This window comes from Ammospiza nelsoni, chromosome 6 (assembly GCF_027579445.1).
Source record: "Ammospiza nelsoni isolate bAmmNel1 chromosome 6, bAmmNel1.pri, whole genome shotgun sequence".
Taxonomy (NCBI): Eukaryota; Metazoa; Chordata; class Aves; order Passeriformes; family Passerellidae; genus Ammospiza; species Ammospiza nelsoni.
The window spans coordinates 20,238,053-20,259,030 of record NC_080638.1 but is presented as its reverse complement, the minus strand read 5'-3'; the positions used below and the strand labels follow the sequence as shown (position 1 = coordinate 20,259,030).

The window sequence follows — 20,978 nt, the reverse complement described above, 5'->3', positions numbered from 1 at the left end:
CCTTTTAGACTGGGGGAAATGATTTTGCTATGCAGCCTGTTGAAAGAGAGTCACGTGCTGAAATCTTCATGAAATAATTCACTTTGTGAAATATTTGTGAAAGACTACTTGGTTGCACACTAGATTGTACTTGCTCAGGACTAATTAAGGGTGAAATCCTGTGGGATGTGTAGAGCTGACCAAATAATGTCACTTTTCCACACTAAAGGAAGGGAGAGTTGAGGGCAGAACTTGGGGAGAGAGGCTTTCTGTGTTGCAGACCTTCAGAAGAATCTCTCCTGCTGGGGAGCATTTGTGAAAGACAGATGGGGCTGCCAAGGCTGTGGTTCAGGTGCTCCCAGCAGCCATGGTGGTGATTGCAAGCATCCACAATCCCCTGTGTATCCACTGCACCAGTGGGGAGACACGAGCTTCCACAGGAGCATATTCCAGCTGTGGGTTTACACCACTCCCTAGCCACTCCCCAGCCACATTCCAGAAACCATTCTGACCATGTGCTGTAGATTAGGCAGAACTATTGTTCCCTAATTAGACAAGTCTTTTAGTGTTTATAAAATGGTTGAAGGTGCAAAAACCTCTTTTTGCAGAGTGGATATTTTAAGCATTCTGGAGAAAAATTGCTGCATGGTTGTATGGTCTGTGCCATTCACTTTCCTTGGGCTCCTGAGGACCTCTGACCACTTCTTGATCTTTTTTTAAAACCTGGCATAGAATTGGACCAGTCTAATGTGTTTGTGGCCTACAGCAGCCTGTATAAATCTGATGGGAGCCTCTCAGATTAGTCTGTAATGTTAGGGCACAAACCAAAGCCCATTAGAGTAACCAAAACAGCTGCCCTCTGATTCAATCAACTCTGAATGAAACCCTTAGGAAGTTCTTTCATTGGCATGAAGTTTTCTTTCTGAATCACTGCTGCTTTTAATTCACAGCAAACTGTAAGCAGAAAAGTGTATGTAAAGCAACGTTGCCTACATCCCGTGAAGTTGCTGTTTATTACTCTGTAACTTTTTAAAAATGCAGATAAGAAGTTAAATAATTGAGTTTTGCCTTTTTTGAGATTGTGGGTTTTAACATTTGTAAGGAATCTCATTTCAGAGATTCTTTTAAATGAAGTACACTGTCCTGCTAATTTTTCTGGATATAGTTATTTCCTGTCCTGAAACACAGCATTTGTGTTGGCATAGCTGGGATACTTCCTGCTCAGAGGAAAAACTACATGACATTGTCAAGGAAACATTTACTGTGTTTATAGCTTGTTTTAATAACATACCCCATCTATCTATTCTCTGACCTTTATGTTGAACATATGCACTGCTGCCATAAATTTACTTCGTCTGGATTTGTAAATGTTCAGAATGTTCAAACATTTAATACAAAACAAGTTTTCACATGCATAATTCTTTAAGGACCCACATGCCATGGACAGTCAAATGGTTTGAAAGGTTGTCTTGCTTAAATCAATACAACTGTAGTATCTTTTTGATTGTTTTATTGATGTGAATATTTTAGGAGTTATTGGTTGTATCCATTGAAGTGCTCTGAGAGGGAAACTAATAGACTTTTAAAATACAGGCTCATTAAAGTAAAATTGTTTTACATTCAAATAAGTGCATGGACCACACTTGTGTAGTGTTGTGTAGGCAAATTTTGGACACCTTATGGATGTTCCTGAGGACGGTTTTTTTCCTGAGACACACGCTCAGCTTTGCTCCATGTCCTCACAATGGTCTGTCTTGCACCAGTTTGGTTTGAGTTTGGGGAAGCTGTGAAGTCTCATTGGGCAGATTCTGTGTAGATTTGGCACCTTGAACTGCAGCCTGATTTCTGCCTGCACATTTGAGTCATTTTGCCCTTTTTCCAGAGGGATGGCTCTTTGTTTTGTAGTGAAGCCCTTATCAATCTGCATTATTAAGAACTCTCTAAAACTTGTGACACTTGTGTTCCTTCACTTTTATCCGCTTGCTGCATTGTTTTCCTCCAAAGAGAGGAAAATTTGGCTTAGACTGATTTTTTTTTTCCTTTCCTTTCTTGCCTTCTTGGATCATGTAGAACAAAAGACAACTTCTACAAAACCATTGGACTGTTGCCCATTTTCTTGCTCTCCGTTGTGCATTCCTTCATTTAGACTTTATGCTCATTCACCACAGAGTCTGTGGTCTTCTGTAGTCTTGTTTCAGCATAATGTTCACTTCAAATCCTGGATGATTCCATACTTCCATTATGCTAACACATCTTCTAGTTGCTTCTTGCTGCCAGCTCTCTTGCTGCACTGTTGTGTAACATTTTTTTATATTTGAATGTCCTTCATCCAAAATACAGGTCAAAAGCTTTTGGTGCAAGGGTTGGTATCATTAGATGTCATTTTTATTCTTTCTACTAATATCAATATCAATTTTCTGGTGTTCTCTTTAATCTTCCTCTGTGTGAATGGGCATTCTTGCTTTTCCATTTGTACCTGTCCTATTAATATTTTCAGCTCTATATTTTCCTAGTTATTTTCCTATTAATATTTCCCTGCTCTGCCCATCCTTATGTGTGGTTGTCAGACATTGTAGAATACCAGGGTGAGCAAATTCTCACTTTGTTTTGAAAACTGGCTAACAATGGGCAATTAATTTTTAACTCTGTTAGGGCTGTGACACAGATTTTTCATTAAATGTGGAGAAACTGAAATTAAGGGCGCCACCTGTCTTTAATCACAATTTTATTTTGGTCTATCAAGCCCCGTCCTCTCCCTGCTGTTTGCAAAGGATCTTTTCCTGACTTCCACTAAAAGCATTCCACTTCTCAGAAGAAACTCATTTTACAAGGTCAAATGATCTTCCAGACATTGTCACATTATAAAACCCAATCACGTTTGTGTGTGATCTTTAGAGAGGAAAGGAAGTATTCTCTAATTTTGCTTTTTATTGATCCTGCTCCAACTAATCGTGTTTTCCAAACTTAGGAACACGTGTTCGGATGTGGTGTTTAGTTTTGTTACTCAGGAGCTTAGGGTGTATTTCATATGGTATGCACTCATCCTCATGGGAAGAAGAAAATGCTGGAGGGACCTGGAACAACAGATTGGATTCTTGCTGAACTGGCTCAATTGTTTCCTTTTTTCTTTTGCAGAAAGTTTTCCTCACAGCTGTAAGATAAATGGATTTGAAGAAAATAACTGGTCATCAAGAAAGTGCAGAATCTTGATAAATTAGGTAGAGTAAGGGAATGGAAGGAACTGAATTTGACTGAATTTGGATCTGCCAAATCCTTCATTATGGATTAATCTCTTCATCTGAGCTGAGACAAGAGTGTATTTATATGTATATGCTGAAAGTAGAGAAATGCAGCTAAATATTTTAGTTATGGGCATTTGCAGCATTTATCCCTTTTGAAAGGAAGTTTTCATGTGGGGCCACAGAGAAGTTCTGTTCCCTTTTATTGTATCACTTAAGGCTTATTAATTTGCCAATATTTTTCTTCTTAGAAGAAATATTTTTTCATACTTTCAGCAACTTCTTTTTTTTTTGTGAAGGAGAGATTATACTTTGACCAAAAAAAAAGACAATAAACACATGAATGGACATGAACTTAGAATTTGCATACAGGTGTAGTATTCAAAGAGAACAAGCTCACCACTCTGGAATTCCTATCTTAGCCAAATTAACCAGGATCAGTGAAATAAATGCACAGCTGGAAAAATTTCTCTGACAGCTGCATGCAACTTGTTCTTCAGCAACATGCCTACTTTTCTTAGAGTATGTGAAAAATCCAGGGGAGAGAGAAGAGATCAGTTGTGTGTGCCAGTTTTGACTGAACAGATATTATTTGTCAATTAAGGAATTTACAGATAGCTGCAAGTGGGATTTGAACTGGATTTCCCAGCATCCCCAGGTGACTGCTCTGCCAATTGGGAAGCTCTGCAAGCCCAGAAGTGTTTCTCACTTGCAATTTTCTACAGAATACTTACTGGCTTTTCTTGTCAGTCAGAAAAAAAGCTTTCCAAGCCAGTGCACAGTCCTCAGTTGGCCAGACATTTTGCATGGTGGGAATGGTTTGTGAAACATCATGGACTTGCTTCTTAAAATACTGGCTAAATTATTTACCAATAGATTCTTCATGAAAAATAGTTTTACTCCTATTTTGAAGAAGGTGAAAAAATGCAAAGTGAAGTTTATTCGTCTTTGTTTTACTTACCCTGTATTCAAAGTGTCTTCAAATACTTGTGCAGTGCTTTACCATGGAAATGTGTCCTTGCTTTACCATGGAAATGTGACACTCCATTTACAGTGGAGTGTCAAACTGCTGCTCAGGATCAACCTTTCAGGCCACCTTCTTGAGCATGATGTGCCAGAAAGGTTTTGATGTTCGATTTTTTTCATAAAATATCTCTTTCTAACTGATACCTACCTTGCAGGGTTGCAGATGGGTGGCAAGCAGAGTCCTCTCTGAATACCAACACTCAGCTTAAAATTATATTGTTTTTTTCAAGGCATCTTTTTGATCTAAAATAGCTGTGCATATATCCCGCTCTTTGTCTAGAACAGATCCTTGGTCCCTTTCTGTTTGCTCTACATGGAGGCTGAGCAGCTGGAAACAGCCAAAGAAACATCTGGATGTACAGCACCTTCATGTCTGTAAGCATTCCTGGGGCACAGGCAGAGACATTCTGTCCCTGGCTGTCAGAACAGCCCATTAAGCTATGGCCAGGCAGTCATTGCCTGAAATCACAGTGGGACACCTCTGAAGTAGGGCAGGAGCCTGTCCTAGACCTGGAATGGCCTAGGAATGGAGATAGAGCATTGAGCATCACTTCTATCCACATGATGTCAAACATCTCTCTGTTCAAGCTGATGACCCCTACAGTGTGTTGGGATTGTCTTCTTTTCTCTTACAGCAAAATTCATCCAAAAATATCCCTTCTCTCAAGTTTTGATGAAGGTTCCCATGCTTTTACATTAAACAACAGCATAGAAAGAAGATCCTGCTAAATACGTTTCATCTTTGATTAAATGTTTCCATGTCCTTCCCTAAATGTCCCCTTTCCTGGTGTCAGAATTTTAGCTGTGACATGAGAAGTATCACACAGGCAGGTGCACCAACATGCCAGGAGTGGTGTCTGGAGAGTAGCACTGTCCTAACAGTCTTCCACAGTAACCATTCCCCACGTATCCTCCTCTTGAACTGCTGCTCTGTCCTTTGCTTGCTGACTCTCTTGAAGTCAGCATCTGGGGTCTCAGTGCCTTTAAATGAGCTCATATCCTCCACCCAAGAGCATTTCCCATTTCTTTCATGTACTACACTATCTTGTGCATCCCACAGCAAATTGATTTCAAGCTGTCCCAGCATCTCCTCACCATCAGCAGATGAAGGACAGTGATTGTCATAGAGACTCTTGGAAATGCAGAAGAGGGAGGTGGGCACTGAGAATATATGGAATTTTCTCATCTGGTTAGCACACGGTTCAGGGCAGCTATCTATAGTTCAAAGAGCTGGTGCTGACAGCCAATAACCCTTTCCACACTGGAACCACAGTTCTGCCTATTGCAGTACAAAATATGGGTGCACTGAGCAGCTCATCTCAGACACTGGGAAAGGTACAGACAGTGCATCAGGAAGAGGAGAAGGAGGGCAAGGAGTGACACTGGTAATCCCTGGTATGAAAAAAAAAGGAATAGAGAACCCTAAACAAGTAGAAAATATAACTTCATGCAGGTTTTATACTTGGATATTGAAAAAAAAAAGATCAGGGAGCAGAACTGTGAAGGGAGACTGGAACACAGCAGGGGCAGGACAGCATGCAGGGAACTTGCAGACAGCAAAGGAGAAAAGGACAAAAAAAGGAGCAAAGACTTCTTGGGGTATCAGGACCTTTTGCTACTCAACTGACAGTGTGTGTGACCCTGAGCTTATTACTTGTTCTGAAACTTCTTCCTGTTCTGATGTAGGCTCTTAAAACTATTTTGATGGCAAGCAGGGAGGTATTTTTCAGAAGCTTCTTCCTTTAATGACAGTGAGCTTGCATCCACATCCAGCAATCCGAGTGCATGGTTTCATGCCAGGACGTCAGCTAGCTCTCGTTTCACACATAATCTCGTGCTATGTGACAGACAGTGTCATCTGCTGAAAAGGGTTACTGCAGAATGTGCCTTGCCGTGAGGGATCTTGTGTTCACTTGGAGAGAGAAAGCTGTCTGTAGCTGTTAAGTTTGCTGCCTTTGCAAGAGCAAAACACATTTTGTGGTGGCTGCATGTGGTGATAGAGTCTTAGAAGCTTTCTTATGTTCAGCCTGTTTAAAATCACTGTTGAAATATTAAAAATAAGATTAAAACATAATTTTAAACATAATGTTTTAAAAATAGTCCAAAGGCAGTTGAAGATATTGGATAATTCTGTTTCTTAGGACTACAAGTCCAGACTTTATAGAGGGGGACAGCTTTTCAAGAGGGAATGCTCAGCATTTTCTGGAAACCATGTCCTTTTGAAGTGCCATCTCAGTTACACTGACTGGTTTTAGTCCTTTGTAAGAGGATGTGGAACATCAGTGGAAGATGCAGCCACTTGTGCACAATAAAAATATTACCTAATGAGCAGAAATGCTGCAACCACCATTTTTTCCTTGCAAAATTAACTGGATATTCTTGTGGCATTTTTTACTTCCCAAAACTCATAAGCAGAGGTCATCCTAGACATTCCCTTCTAATGAATACGTTCTCCCTTATTAAAAAGAACCTGAAGAATGTTGTTGTTTTTAATAATGAGAAAATTTGGCTCCTGTATGTGATGGTTAATGAATGACTTTCTGCCTTCACCTTAAGTAAAGGCCTAAAGGTCGGTGACAATACTTTCAACCCCTGCTCATGGTTGCATTATTGAAGAGGAAACTGATGCCAGGGCCTGACATTTCTTTGAAGTGGACACGTTCAGCCACACATCCTAATTATTTTGACACAGAAAGGTGAAAATTTATAAGTTTTATCACTGTGTATAGCATCAACAATTTCAGGCAGTTAACATGACAAATAAACTTTGCTTCTCATTTTTCAAGGATTGTTTCAGACTCCTCCATGAACCACTAACCCATGAGGAAGAAAAGATAAGGTTCTTCTGGTTTGTTTTGTTGAAACATTCATGCAACTAGGCTGATGCAAAGGAGGTGGTGGGATGTGCTCCCTGAATGAGGGAAACTGGGGAGAGAGAAATTGGATCATAGCAGGAAGAAACGGGATGAGCGCAGTGGTAATGGGAGATTGCTTCAGCTCCTTGTGGAGTTGCAGCCTGGCATCTTAGGATTTCACAGCCTTGTTGTGGTTTTCACCGGCAGTCTTAGAGCATCCCCCTCTCCTCTGTGTATGGCTTCTGCTTGTTTTGTTCCTCCTGCTTACCTCTGCCATGGCAAAATGTAAATGAATTATACATATGGCATGTGTATCTATCAACACAGACTTTAGGATGTTAAGAAAGATCAGAAAAGAGTCGGCATGCACACACACACATTCTTGCTTAATGCAGTGGTTCATCCAATTATTACAATTTTGTAAAAATAATGAAGGATTTGGAAGGCCTCTATTTCCATTGTCTAGATACTTTCAAAGAAATTAATAATTCTTGTAATTAGTGTAGTCTTCTGTCAGAAAAGTGAGTGGCTTGAGCTAAAATCATGTTTCTTTTTTATTGTTTTGGGTCAAAAGGTAAACAGTATGCTTTGTTGAGTTTTACTACCAGCACCTGTTGAATTACAAGAGATGTTTAAAGTTAACACTTTCTATCTGCTGAGGATTAGTGCAAGACTTGTGCAAATCTTTAAGCATGGACATACTGTTTAAATAAAGTTAGCTGGCATGTAGGTCTGTTGTTGGTTTGCAGCTTGAATGTAACCCTGAGCCTTGACTTTTTAAGCAATGTATGAGTTTTGGGAGACTAGAGTATTTTGGGCCTACAAGGAAAAACGGTCTTTGAATACTGTGTTCCTTTCAATGTGGTTGCACATCTAGCCATGTTGGCCTGAAATACATGTTGACAAAACACTGTTTGAAAATCTTTCTAGACCCTTTTGCTGCTGTGACATCTGGTTTATTGCATGAGGGTACACATATATTTCTGCTTATCTTTACAGAAAATTTTGGCAGGGGTAGATGATCTGCAGCAAGTGAAGGCCCTAGAGATGCGAGTAGACACCAGAGAGATCAGCTTGGGGAACTTTGGTAAGAAACACTTTATTTTCTGCTCATCATCTTGAATTTTCGTTAATGGTGTCTTGACTGGGGATTCACTAAACAATAGCCAGTGAAAAGTACTGTCCTTCTCAAGAGTTCTTGAAACAGGATTTCCTCGCACCTCACACTCTTTGATCTCTATCTTCTTGCGTGAGGCTCTGAATAGCACTGGAAACTCCGGCAATGGGATGAGTGACATGACTTCTGTCTAAAGCCAATTAGTTTGGACAAATTTTTCCTGTATGATATGCTAGGCCCTAAATGAGCATTTACTCTTGTCTTTAGTGAAACAGGAGCCAAAGGTCAGCTTCTCTCCACTGTGAGGTTTCCCTGTGACTGAGGAATTGCCAGCGGTATCAGGTGGCTTACGCTTCCAGCAGCTTGTCTTTGCACCCAGCCTCACTGAGCTGTGCTGGAAGATGAGCTGGAGGCAGGTCCTGCAGATACATCATTTTGATGAGCCCCAAGCAGCCCTAACACTTGTCATTTGTTTTTATGTCATCATCACTGAACCAGGGAAGTGAGAAGTACCAAAGGAATTCTCTCTGCAGCAGAGTTAATACTGAGAATATAAAGTCTTACTTTTTTTTCCCAGCACCAGCAATCATTTTCTGTCATGTGGATTCCTACTACACCCAAGTCCATCTTTTTCTACATTGAAGCTAAATAATTAGTGCAGGGTAATATTTTCTGTGCTGAAAAGGAGCCATGTCCCCAAAACTGTGTACTGGTGCTTTAAGACAAGCAGATCATTTTTCATATGCAAATGACTAATGTAACAGCTGACTAGCTTTAATGGGTCTTTTGATGTCTATTTGTCAAGAATGGTTGAGCAAGAACAGTGAAGGGGGCTTTTGTTTTGTATATATAGCCCCTTTGTATTGGTTATTCTGTTTATTTCATGAATAAGTCTCCTTCTCATAGGCACTTGATAATTTAAGCTAAGTTACATCCATTTCTTTCAGAGATCATAATCTATTCAATCATGTTTCAACTAATCCAGTTGATAAGGAAATCTCATTATGCTATTTCTATTATGCTCAAAAGTGGTGCTCCCATTCCTATGCCATTTTGCATTAGCTGTGACAGGCTAGCAAAATGTTTCACCTTCATCACTCTCTCCTTCCCTTTCCATTACTGGAATAAATCTCTTCTCCTACCCATGGTTAGGCTTTTGCGACCTTTACAGAATATGAAATACAGAACACTATGTCCATGATGCAAATAATTTCCATCTTGTTTATCTCCCACTATTCACACCAAGAGCTGGCCCTTGAGGGCCATAAAAACCAGCACCTGCAGGTCCCCACTGCTTTTGAGAGTAACAGAACATCAAAACCATTCTGAATTTCCTTCTGTTGTTTTGTTGGTTTTTTTTAAGGTGCATTTCTGAGTTTTCTTCCTGTGAAAATCTCTTTGCAAATGTCAGCAGGTGGCTAGGGCAGAAAGTTTACTTTAGTTTCTTTCCTTCTTTTTCACGTGGCTGATGATTTTTAGGCACATGGAGTAGGGCCTAAATGTTTAGGGGTTTTGCACCTCCACTGTGAACGCTGCTGTTGAAGAAGTCGGGCTCATTGCTTGCTCCCTGCTGGCTGCCTGCCCCTGGAGCTGTGCTGCTGACCTGGTCAGTGGTCACAGGGGTCTGGAGAAATAGCCTGAGAAGAACAGTAGGGTAAGAAGCAGACCAGCTGGAATGACAAGCATTCTAGTGTGACAGGATGTAAAGTTTTTCCTCTATTAGGATAGTCAAGCAATAAGAGTATCCAGAGAGGTTTGGAGACTCCATCCTGGTAGGTTTTCAAGTGGATGAAGACCTGAGCACCCTGATCTCACAGACAAACTGGCTCAGAGCAGGATGCTGGACTTGAGACCTACAACTGTTCCCTCTAGCCTGGACTACTCTGTAATTTGGTGTTTCTTTTGAATTTCAAACCTGGCTAATAAGTTTTCTTTATACACATATTAAATGACTTCACCTTGCTCTCACTGTATTCCTTAGTTGTGGAAGGGGGTAAGGCCATCTTTATGATCAGCAAATTTTTTGGATGATCAGTCCACACCCAGTAAACAATATTGTTTTGACTAGTTTTATGTGTAAAGATAAAATAGGCCAGGCAAGGTCTTAAATGGCCAGGTAAAAGTGTTAAAAGCTACAAGACTGCCCGTAACTCTGAGTCACCTGGAACCTTGCAGTACTCAAATCCCAAATTTACACCACAGTTTTCACTTGAGAAACATTTCAAGGTTCACAGCCTGTGTTACAGACTGTAACACAAACACTCAGGGCCTGAAGATTTCCAGAGTGATTTAAAACTTGTTGCTTGATGTTTTTCTTGAGACCATTCCACTCTGGGATGGACTAAACTTTAAAGCACTATCCTGTTAACCTTGTCCAGTTTGTCAGGTCTGGCTCTACAAAATGGGATGACATGATAGGGAGGAAGAGTTACTTTTCTTAGGGACAAGGTGTGGACTAAAACATCAAAAGACTAATATTGAAATATTCTCATGCAATCTGTTTTAAAATTTAAAGGAAATGCTTCATGCCAGAGCTTAAATTTGCAGGGCTTGGGGTAATTGCTGAATTCTCTAGCTGTTTTCAGTGCACCTTGCTGAGTGACAGATGAAACCCTGAATGTCCTGGCAAGTCTTGTATCCAGCTTTGCATATCTTGGGGTTGATTTCTATGCTTCTCAGCTGCATGTAGGCCTCAGTTTATGTTCAGAGGGACTATTTCCTTTTCATTAGCTTATCCCTTCAGTTTTGATTGCTGACAGGTATGGAATTGCATTTATGACCAGCTCATAGAAATTCCTGTTGAAAATAATGGTGGGATAGAGTCATTTAAGACAATACATAGTCCTCTTATTCCTAAGTAATTTTAATAGCTCCAAATCAAGTTACCCACAGTGCTGTTCGCTGGTCCTTATTGAATTGTTGCCTGCTGGTGGCCAGACGAAGTTGATTACATGTCTGAAGATTGCCACTTCCCTTGCAGGCATTTTATCAAGGCAAAGCTCTGCCAAGGGTTCAGAAGTAGCCATGTGCTATTTCTCATGCAGGGCCATCATCTCTCTTTCCTCTTGGGCTGTTTGTTGGCACTCTGGGTGCAGAGCTGGGACACCTTTGCTGGCAGCCAGCATGGCAGCAGCAGGTGCTTGCATGGCCAGGGAGCAGCACAGAGGCTGGAGGAGCGAGTCTGGCACGGGTGTTCCTGCCCAGGGTGGTCCTGGCTTAGCTGGTGCTGACAAACTCGCTGAGCAAGGCTTGGACAAGCCCCAGAGCAGGGCTTGGGCAGGGTCTGCAGGAGTCACAAGTATGCACTGGGGCAGTGTGCTTTTGTGAGGCCCTGCACTGATGTGTTTTCTATGAGATCCCCATCACAGGGAGCTCGCCTGCAGCTGCCTTGGGTGTGCCTGAAAGGGCTGTGGTCTCACCTCCAGTTGTACTGCCCAGTTCATCCCAGAAATGTGCAAAAAAATGCCTGTGTAGAAATAGCATCAAAGTGATGTATCTTGCTTGATCAAACACAGCTCAAGTGAACTAAACAGACTCTTTAATTTGCATCTCAGGTTGCTCTTGCTAGAAGAGTACAGCCTGTTTTGATATGCCTGTTTTGTGTTGTAGGATCAACAAAGCATGATGGTTGCCTGATGCCAATGCAAGCATTTGTCAGTAATTTCTTTTTTTGTTTTTCACTAGTTCATGTTCCAAAAGATGCAAGTCAAGCCACGATGATTTTTTGTTAACAATAGAAAAACAAAGATATATGATGCTACTTAAAGAATACTTCATAATGTAAACAGCAAGTGTTAGAAGTGTTGTAACTTGTAGAATATCATAAAACCAGCATTTGGGCTGATTTCTCTTTGCTCCTACTCAGTTTTCTAAATGTCACCACCAGTACCAAGGCACCTCTACACTGCTACCCTGCCTGTGAAGTGCAGCACTTCAGGCTTTGTTGAGTGTGTGTGTCCATCACTTTTATTCACCTGACTTGCACTTTGATTTCTTTCTGCCCTTTCATTTAGTTTTGTAGAGTAGATTAACACTAGTACATTGTTGGTGGTTAGTAAATTCAGAGCCATGTAACAAAACCGGTCTTTAGTGAAAGGGAATCATAGACAGATGAGATAACACTGCTTGTCATCCTGAATTCTCCCCTTGTCCTGCAATCATCAGCATTTCTGTGGACCATTCTTGTTTTTAAAAATCAAAATTGCACAAAGAAAGGAATAAGGATAAGGAATCTACTGCTTGTACTTCTAAAATTAATATTAGAAATAATTACTATTGTATTTTAGAGTATTTTTATATGTTAGTATCATGTGTCCTTGCTCTGAGGAAAGATGCCATGAGGGTTAAAATTAAGAAAATTGGAAATACACTGTTATATTGGGATAAGTATCTTGTCACCTTCATTTTACAATTTTCTCTTCCTAATTTAAACTTCTGGCCTCTAATCTATTTATAAGTATCTGGGACTCTAAAAACCAGCAAAATCAATGGAACGATGAATTCTTAGCACCAAAGAACAATTACATATTGATATAAAACTTAGAGGAGGGAAGAACCTGCAGACTTGCAGGAATACATTGCAGAATATCGCTGCAGAATTTTGCACCACCACACATTGAATACTTCTATTTCAAGCTCATAAACCACACATTAAAGTGTAACACTGTACAACTTCCCAGGGATAGATTGCACCAAAGTGCAAAAGAAAATCTGAGAGGGAGGATCAAGTTACAATAATGAACTAACCAGATGTGAAAATTGTGTTATCACCCTGTCACTCAGCCTCTTTGGATCCTTTAATAGTTGCTTCTTCCCTGAGCCAACCCTAAGTGCATTCAGTGAAAAGCTTTTTCTTGAGCAAGTCTCTCCATTTCTTTTGACTCCTCATTCGAATCTTGTGCTTAACACTAGTCCTTAAAACTCCTTTGCTTTGCAATGCTTTGCATCAGTCTTTGCTTGGTAACCCTTTTACATCTCTGACTGAATCCATGGCACCATTACTCAGTTTGGAGCTGGGACTGGGGAGGCTACTGCAACCCTCTTGGTTTTTCCTTTAACTCTTCAGGGGATGACATTTAATCTCTCCATCCTTGTCAGAAACAGGATAGAAATTTTTTAGAATCTAGATATTTTTTGGGGGGGAGGAATTTCTTAGGCCATGATTTACATCCGAGGGAGTCTTTGCTCAGTAGCTAGTGTGACTGCTGTGAGTAATTAATAGAGATCCTAATATTTTCTCTGCCAGGACTCCAAATTATTTTGTTGCCATATATACATATAAACATATAAAACTTGTTTGACATGAGAAAGCATATCCTGCAGGATGAGGACTCTGTGTTCTAATTTGTTCTTAGTTTTTGTGGATTGTGGAAAATGCTTGGAAAAAAAGGTTAGAAAATGGCACAGTGTGTTTTGAATTTTTTGTATTTTCAAAAGTACTTGGAAAAGACATGAACTTAAATACTTGCAGTACATCATGAAAATCAATATGTGCATTATGATCACTCCAAAATAACATGAGAGGTAGCTAATGCTTCTATTAAAACATGATTTATTAAAATGTTTTTGACATAAATGCTCTTGTTCTCTTTGGGGAATGAACAACATGACCTCCTTTCTTTGTTTTGAGATCCCACTCCCCTTTCTTTTTTTTTATCCTTTGCAAAGCACTCGACTGGTGTCCTTCTGGACATTGGTAAATCACCCTTGCCAGACTGTGATTACTCATAAAAATATTTGCTGAGAACACATTTTAATGTTTCAGCAGTGGTCCAATTTGTCTAAAATTGGTGTTACTTCTACATGTTAATTGGTTGCATGTTATACTGGAGGATGCTCACCAGCCTTGAGTAAACTCTGCTAGTGTGAATGGGTAAACATTTACTACTGTCCATAAGAAATGGCTTCTGAGACTTGAGCTTGTGTCTAAGTTACTCTGCAGCTCGGAGGGATTTGGTGTATGATTTTGGTTCAGAGGTACCATTAGAGTGAATCAAAAAGGCAAATGTCTCTCAGGGATACAAAACAAAGCACATTAATTAAATTAATAACAAAAGAATACTGAGGGTTTTATAGGTATGAAACTTGTACAATTCAATGGTAAACAGTTGTATCTAGAAAATTAAAAGAAGAAAGCAATGCTTTGCAAAATGTAGCATTTGTGGGACCTGTGAACTGTAAAAGATGATGTTGTGACTATGGATCATTATGTGGTTGCTGTTTGATTGAAATTTATATTTTGAAGAAGTGTTACTTGGCTGTGTATCCATTAAGTCCATCACTACTTGCCATTAAATAGGTCATGGAATGCTCTACTCTAAAGTATCCTTTAGCTCTGCAGATTATCACTCAGTTAAAAGTCAATCAGGATGGGGAATCAGACCAAAGAAAACAGTCACACATCAAGCCAGTTTCTTTTCTTGTCTGTCCGGCAAGGTGCCATATCAGAGTTTCCAGTGAGGGGTTCAAAAATTGTAATTGGGTAGTCATGCAGACCATACATATATGTTTCAAAAATGCAAAGAATGAAATAGTTTTTGAGTGAAATAATCTCATTGATTTTCTTAGAAGAAGTCCAGGACAGGCCTGCTAGAAACAGCTAAGAAATACTTGTAAAATTAGATGCTTCAACTTGTAATTGTCATAATTTTCCTTTACTCTAATCCCAGGTCCAAAAAGTGATTCTTTATTTTGTTCCCACAGGTGTGCATCTGCCTAATCTGAGAGAACTGAAGTTGAACAATAGCTTGCTTGTATCTGTGAGGTAAGAAATGAATGATTCTATGAAGTAAATATAAAGAATAACAGCCCTCAATTTTATTTAAGTGATAAAATCTTCATTTGTGCTGCTTTCATTCCTTCCATTTCTCCATGCTGTGATAATGGATTAGGTCATGAATATATGCCCCACTACCACAGAAGTTTAAGGACAGGACCTGATCTGGAATAAATCAGTGAGCTGAAGTTGTGCCAATGAATTAGCCCTAGTTTGCCACCAGGGAAGTTCCTGCTGTGCTGAAGCCCGTGGAAATTTGTTGCACGTTTGAAAGGAGCTAAAAGTTCCCCTCTTATCTATGTCTAGGTGCTTGGATTTCAGTGTTTCAGCCTTTGGGCTTTTACTGTGCACAGTAGCCTGTTCTGTACAGGTCAGACCAGTTCCTCAGCTGATGAAAATCACTTTGGTTTTACTGAAGTCAATGCAAGCAGGTTTATGAGAGCTGCTGTGGAGCCTGCATGTCCCTGGCTTGCTGAGCTGCATGAAAGCATCATGTTTTCTCCCAGACGGCTGGGGGGAGTTGGCTGGTTGGAAAGGTAGAAGTGAAAACCATCACAATGAGGAGGCAGAGCTGTCTTCTCTCTCCTGTGCTATCTGTATGACCCTTGCTAATTAATGCAAAGTAGAAAAATATAGTTCCTATCAGAAAAGGGCTGTGTAAAAGGCCCTATTTTAAATAGGACTGCTCTCTGGCTTTGTATGGGTATCTACTAAACTCATGGGGTAAAAAGTAGTGGGTTTGCCCAATGTCCTAAGAATTGACAATAAATTCTTCTTGGTCTCTCTAAAGTATCTAATGAACTTCATTTGCTACACTTTGATTTTATTTACCCTTGTTCTGGTGATGAAATGAAGTATCTGCAGTCTGAATTTTGTTTTTCTTGCCTTCTAATCCATAATATGTAGAAGTGGTGACTCTACATTGCTGCATTTATTTTAATAGCACCCAACAGTTTTCATAAGCATGCAATTGTTCCATTATTGCAATGGAGGAGTAAGTAGTGGGTGAAAAAATTTAAATTTTGAAGTATTAAGAGATATTATATTAAAAAGAAAAATTATAAAAGGTGGGGTTTAGTTTGATCAAAACTCCAAATTCTCTTCAAATGTGTCAGCAGAAAACATTTTGATCAGCTCTGTTGGTACTGAATGTAAGAATGCTGTTCAGGAAAACTAAACTGCATGACTCATGGTTTTAGCAGGATTTTGCACCTCTGTATTCTGAGACTCTAATTTCTGTCATGAAAAGTTCTGGCAAACCATCTTTGACCTGACACCCTTGTGGGTCTTGATGCAGGGAATGTTTGGTCTCAAGTTTGAGTTTTGATTTGATCTACTCTAATGTAAATATGTTTGGGCTTGGATATCAAGTCTAATACGGTGATGATTCCCAGGCACTCCAGCCCAGGAGGAGCTACCTGCTGCTCCTTCTGTGTGGCAGTTAAATGCAATTGTCAGGGAAAAGGTAAAGGAGGAAGAAGACTTTTGGTGGCTCTCCCAGACGTGAGCTCAATCTGTATAGTTACAGCAGTAGCTTTGCTTTATTAATTCCCATCTTTGACAATCTGTCATTGATGAACACAGATCATTTAAGGGCACATCCCATGCAAGCACAGCCTTGAACTTTATTTTTCAATGTCTGCATCATGTCAGTTTAATGCCCATTAGAGCAGCATTGCTGCCACAGCAGCAGTGATGCCTGCCATACCTATTGTAACATGGCTGCTCCCATTCCAGAGGCTGCTGCCATTTACTCCAAAATACAGCCTTATTTCTGAATTAATCTTGTTGATATTTGAATTCTGTCCAGAAAGTGATTATTTTGTTTTATTCAACCAAACCCTTGCAAATGGGGCTATTGAGGATGACATAAAAAATTGTTCTTCCTTCTTACTGAAAGTAATTCCCACAGATTTTGCCAGCCATAAGGTCAGAATTATTGTGGTTGTAATTTGAAAATGGGCAGCAGATAATAGGAAATGTCTTGTAAGGTCCAACTGGAAGATTGGTTTTATTTACTGAAAAGAAGGCAAGGACAGAAAAGCAGGGGAAAAAAATAGAGAGTGTTTTGTATATACTTGGGATGCTAAAAGCAGACATTTTCATTCTGTTTTATGTGTAAGAGCATATTCTGGTGAATCATTATGAAGAAAAGGCTGTCAGTTTGCATGCATGAGTGGGTAATAAGATGGGAGACTGTGTTTTGTCACTTTATTTTTGTTTCATATTGTTTTGCAGAGTAGGATTATTTAAATATTTTGGGATGAAATGAAATTAAAACTTTTTTTCTTTTTTCATTTTGAAAATGGAAGAAGAATTGGCTTGGTAGATGCCAAAATGAAGGTTCATCATCCTTACTTTAGTTACTATTTTTTTTGAGGCATTCATTCCTGTCAATCTCACACAGAAACTTCAGATGTGAAGATGCTGAGGTGCACATTGCCATGCACTGTTCAAAGGAAACAAAAGGAGTCATGTTCTGGCAGTGAGGAATCAAGGTGTTCTTGTGTGACAGTTTTCTGTGGGAGTGCAAGGCTTGCTACATCCGTGAGTTTGGATACTGGCTTCTCCTGGTACCTCCTCAAGAAGTTGTGATTCCTTTGATGGGGAATGTGTTTGAGCTGCCTTATAAATTCATGGTCCTTCCCCAATCCTCCTAAAGCTTGTGTTACTTTTGAATACTTGAAACTTTAAAATTAAACCATTTTCAGCTACTTAATTTAATCCAAAAGGAAAATATATCCAAGTTTATTTGCAGATAATCAATCTTGGTGGTTGAAAGGGAATTTCTTTCTTGGATGTTTCTGGGTTTTGGTTTTCTCCTGGCCCTTTGCTAAAGGGAACATCTCTGGAAAATCCAGTGCACCGTGAAAATAAAATAGTTCATATTGTTTTAAATTTCCTAAATCACAATAACTTCATTATGTCCTTGTTTGGTGACCTTCACAAATTTGCTAGCAACTGAGAAATTCTAGATTTATGAACTGATAATTGAGGATGAAAAGTCAAGTCTATTCTGAGGAGTGCCTGCTAAAATATGCTGATTTTGGGGGGTTTTCGGGGAGGGAGGGTAGTGATTTTTTTTTTTGTTTGGCTTTTTGCTTGGTTGGTTTTGGGTTTTTGTTTTGGTTCTGGGTTTTGTTTATTTGTTTGGGTCTGGGGTTTTTGTTTGGTTGGGAATTTTTTGTTGTTTTGGTTTTTTTTGTGATGGCCATGGTCCTTATTTTTGAAATGCTTCCAGTAAAAGAACTATATTCCAAGACCAATGAATACTGCTTCTGCTTTGGCATGTAGCCTGTGTATTTTTTTTATCAGATTGCTTTTATTCTCAATTCAGGAATGAATGAAAAGATCTGTTTTAAAATGTTTAGATAGATATCTTTACTAAAGGGCTTTTAAATCAGATAGAAGAATCTTGGGACCTGGTTCCCATAAGTTTCCAGAAGAAGCTCTTTCAGCAGCTGAAGTTCATTTCCTCCCATTCAGCACCACACATTGTAGCCAGCAGGAGAGTGATCTCCTCTCAGGGCTTCTCAAGCAACTGCTTCTAACAGAGAGAGGCTGTCATATTTTAAGTGAGATGAAATGCAGAGACTGCCAAGTGTGGGGACAAAAGTGAGTATGGAGGACATAGGGAAAGGAAAGCAGGTTTTCTTCATTCAGATTGAGTTAACATTTCATTGCTGCAGTTCTCCAACTGGGCTTGCACGGTTGCAGAAGCATCCCCCAGAATGAGGGAAGTAATCCTGGTCTGTTTCACTCAGTAAAATCCTCAGGAGGTTCAAATGAACAAGGTGCAGAGTACATTGAAAATCAGCAATTCTTATGCTTTTATAAGCCTTAGGTTTTTGTTTTGATTTTTTTAACACCAGCTCCCAGAAACAAGACTAGCAACACAGGAGTCTCTGTATTCACATTTTGAAATGTTTTGAGCCCTCTTGGCTGTGAAAAAAATAACTGTAAACATGAGACAAGTGATTTGAGTAAAGATTTTGCTGATCATTTTATGACTTTAAGAAACCAGAGCCAAACTAATTATTTTTTAATCCAGCGTAAGGGCTCTAAAGTAATGTTTTCAAGTATTTTTGGGACTTCAATCAGGATCTTTAGGTATTTTAACATAGCAGTAAACCTCCTTTTTACCCAATAAAGAGTTTAAGAAAATAAAATATCTACTGTTTTTAAAGCCACAAGAAGTTTGCCTTCAGTGGCATTGCTCACAAGCTGAAAATTAAACATTGGTCCAATTGCTTTGCTGGATCTGGATCAAGTTACACTATATTGTATAAGACTGAGCCTTGACACTTAACCCCCCCCTAAATTTGATGTACTGTTGATAGTGTGTCTAGGCATCGACTACTTTCTGGATAGTTTACCCTCAAACAAGAGGAACATGGCGACATAATTTCCCTGAATTTACTTTTTTTCCTTGTCATTTTTATATACTCCTTTCCTATCTCTTTTTTTGTTTTTTCCTCTTTTTTCTTCTGCTTGTAATTTCTAATCTTTGGCAATTAGTGGATAACTATGTTTGTTGTATAGTAACCTGTACAGAGGCATACAGATATCACATGTAAAAGCAACGGGGTTTGTGCAACAAGGATCAGCATTGCTGTTATGATATTTAAAATCTCCAAATAGTTTCTAAAATCAGTTCAGTTTGCATTACAGGTGCAAATGTTTGTCAACAGATGATGTATTTGTGTTAGAGCAATTTGTCAACAGATGATGTATTTGTGTTATAGCAGTTTCTTACTGTGTCTAGCAAGGAATCAGGGTGCTCTTGCTCTAGGTTGCTCTTACCCATACAGTCAGAGAACCACTGCTCTGATTTGGCTGGGGTGAATCACTTCATATCCTTGTTTCAGCGCCCAGAGCATCACTGCTTACTTTCATATTCACATTTCAACATGGGGAAAGCCTTTCATTGCACATGCAGCCTAGTTTCTGTGGGAAGTGTTCCTGTTAATTCTTTTGTGTAGATGGACTGAAAGTCCTTCAGCAGTTAAAGATGCTGTGAAGTCTATGTTAAGAACATGTTCTTAGAGGACTTTGAGTGCTTTCCAGGAGCTAGGAAAGCATTTAATTAGAATCTTAATCTCTATATTAATGAGTCCTCTCTGTATTAGTGCCTGCAGATCTCTGGTAGTATTACAAACCTGGGCAAAATTGTTGTGACCTCAAGTTTTATTTAGCATTGATGGTTTTAAGGCTATTCATATTATTGATAGAAAGTAATGATTTTGGGACAGAAATACAACATATTTTAGTTGAGTGGATTATTTTCAGAAAAGTACAATCAGCCTGTCTGCCTTTGGACCTAGGGAAATCTGATTGCTTTGACCACTTATCTGTCCTGGGTAGACCTCTGGTTTAATTTCTCCAGGTCAGGTGCCCAAAGAAGAAAATGTGTCTTTGTGACCTTAGATATCAGAGAATCTGACAGGCTGATTCCCCAGAAAGGGAAGCTGAACTTTATCTGTACAAATGCGCAGATGGAGCTCAGGCTCCATTCTGCTGCAAGCACAGAGGACACCAAAAGAGGCTTATGGCCTTGCAGTGTCTTTCCATGTTTCTCAGCATCAGCACCCCATTTCCTGAAGCCTTCCCCAGCTGCAAGTCCCTGCCTTGTGCTTCAGACTGCCAGGTACAGGGTGTACCTGTAAGGAAGGGGATGATGAGGCAGGGCCTGCCCTTGCAGCTCCAGCTTTGAGTCTCCTGGCTGTGGCAGGGTTGGTGAGGAGGGTGCAGAGCATCTCTCTCCTCACAGAGCAGAGAGGATCTGCTCTCATTGTCATCTGAGCAGTTCCATGGCAGCAGGTTTCTTCCCCCAGGACACCTCTATCATGTTCCTATTTTGTGACTGCCATACAATGCAGAGCATTAAAACCATCAGAGGATCACCATAGGCCACAGCAACACTTTGTGCATCAAGAACACGGCTAGTGAAAAAGCAAAGTAAATAAGTAATAGCTAATGTGTGTAGG

The 20,978-nt window shown here is 39.7% G+C and overlaps 1 protein-coding gene across 1 annotated transcript in view; it reads left to right on the top strand.

Moving 5' to 3' along the window:
- Nucleotides 1–20,978, top strand: part of LRRC56 (leucine rich repeat containing 56) — a 56,932-nt gene that overhangs the window by 10,331 nt on the left and 25,623 nt on the right. Inside the window, exons 4-5 of the mRNA XM_059474848.1 lie at nt 8,099–8,186; nt 14,919–14,979. Of these exons, the coding sequence (XP_059330831.1) occupies nt 8,099–8,186; nt 14,919–14,979 (149 nt within the window). The remainder of the gene's footprint in view (nt 1–8,098; nt 8,187–14,918; nt 14,980–20,978) is intronic.